Source organism: Trichosurus vulpecula, chromosome 6, assembly GCF_011100635.1.
Source record: "Trichosurus vulpecula isolate mTriVul1 chromosome 6, mTriVul1.pri, whole genome shotgun sequence".
In the NCBI taxonomy this organism is placed as follows: Eukaryota; Metazoa; Chordata; class Mammalia; order Diprotodontia; family Phalangeridae; genus Trichosurus; species Trichosurus vulpecula.
Window position 1 is genome coordinate 282,368,824 of NC_050578.1, and position 1,602 is coordinate 282,370,425.

The 1,602-nt window shown below is 72.4% G+C and overlaps 1 protein-coding gene across 1 annotated transcript; it reads left to right on the forward strand.

Annotated features, from left to right (window-relative positions):
• Positions 1–482: 482 nt before the first annotated feature.
• On the forward strand, positions 483–1,292 carry ASCL2 (achaete-scute family bHLH transcription factor 2). Its single transcript, XM_036762519.1, has one exon. The coding sequence runs from the start codon at positions 483–485 to the stop codon at positions 1,290–1,292; it is 810 nt and encodes a 269-aa protein (XP_036618414.1).
• The last annotated feature ends 310 nt before the right edge of the window (positions 1,293–1,602 follow it).

Here is a 1,602-nt window from a genome sequence, read left to right on the forward strand (position 1 = left end):
CCGCGTGCGCCCAGCGCGTGGGGATGAAAAAGGGGGCCGGGAGGAGGACGCTTGGACAGCGCCCAAGCCCAAGGGGAGGGGAGGGGGGAGCAGGGCGGGAGCGCCCGCCCCAGTGGGGCTCAGCACGTTTGGCTCCTCGAGGGGAGGGCGCTGGGGCTCCATGTGCATTTAAAAACAAGACACCCGGGCCACGGCCGGGAAAGGCGCAGCGACAAGCCAGCCAGCCCGTGAGCAAGAGAGCGCCCGCAGGTGGCCGACAGCACGCGCGGGACGCGAGAGCCCCACGCGCTGCCCTGAGGATCGCCGCCACCAGCCCGGCCCTTCCATCGCACGACCTGGCCGTCCTGCCCGCCTGGTCCCCGCGGGCCCCAGCTGGGCGCTGCACCTCTCCGCCTCCGGCCACAGCGGGTAACCATTGCCCGCGAAGGAGGTGGCCTCGGCAGCCCTGGCCGGGGCCGCTGCGCGGACGGGCCAGATCGGACATGGACAGCTGCGGAAGAGCGCCGAGCCAGCTGGCGCCCCCCGCACGTCCTTTCGCCCGCAGCGGCCCCCTGGACTCTGGCGGTCAGAGGCTGCAACTCTGTGTGGCCACCAGTGCCTACTCTCCGCCCGCCCCGGGGCCTTCCCACGCGTCCCTGAGGACTGCCCGGAGGCGGCGGCCAGCGTCCCCAGAGCTGCTGCGCTGTAAGCGGCGGCCGACTCCAGCGCCAGGGGCATCGGGCCCTCTAGGCCTGCAGCAGCAGCCTCCTCAGCAGCAGCCTCCGCAGCAGCAGCAGCCTGGATCCGACCCGAGCCCCGGGGTAGGAGCGGCGGCCGTGGCCCGGCGCAATGAGCGTGAGCGCAACCGCGTGAAGCTGGTGAACCTGGGCTTCCAGACGCTGAGGCAGCACGTCCCCAACGGCGCTGCTAGCAAGAAGATGAGCAAAGTGGAGACCCTGCGCTCGGCCGTCGAGTACATCCGTGCCCTGCAGCAGCTGCTGGCTCAGCAAGATGCCATGGGTGCCACCTTCCCTGAGGGCCTCCTGGGCGCGGGGGCCGCTGGCTCCACCGGGTCCCCGCAGCCCCCCGGGGCTGGGGCCCCGTGCGGGGGCAGTGGGGGCCCTTGCCCGTACTCTGGCTCCTACGCGTCGGGCTCCCCCTCCTTCGACTCGTCGTCGCCCGGCCGGGAGGGCAGCTCGGTGCCCGGCTCCCCCCGCTCGCCTTACTCGTCTGACGAGAGTGGTTACGAGGGGGCGCTGAGCCCAGAGGAGCAGGAGTTGCTGGACTTCACCAGTTGGTTCGGGGGCTACTGAGAGGGCGTGTCCACCGCCCCCCGAGGTAACCAGGCGCAGTGGACAGGCAGAGACTCTGCCGCCGCCCCGGCCCCCGCTCGGACACACCAGCCCGACGCGCCCTCTGATTCCGCCTCCCCACCGCAGACACCGGCCGACGCGCCCTCGGGCAGGAGGGCCTCAAAGCAGCCCGAGTGGGGCGCAGTCCGCCGCCCCCCGCCCCCCCGGGTCCAGCCGCTGCCGGGGCTGCCTTTGTTTGAGCCGGGGATCGCCAAACTTCCTTTTGATGGTTCTGCTGGCCCGGGGGAGCGGGGTATTCCCCACCCCTCAC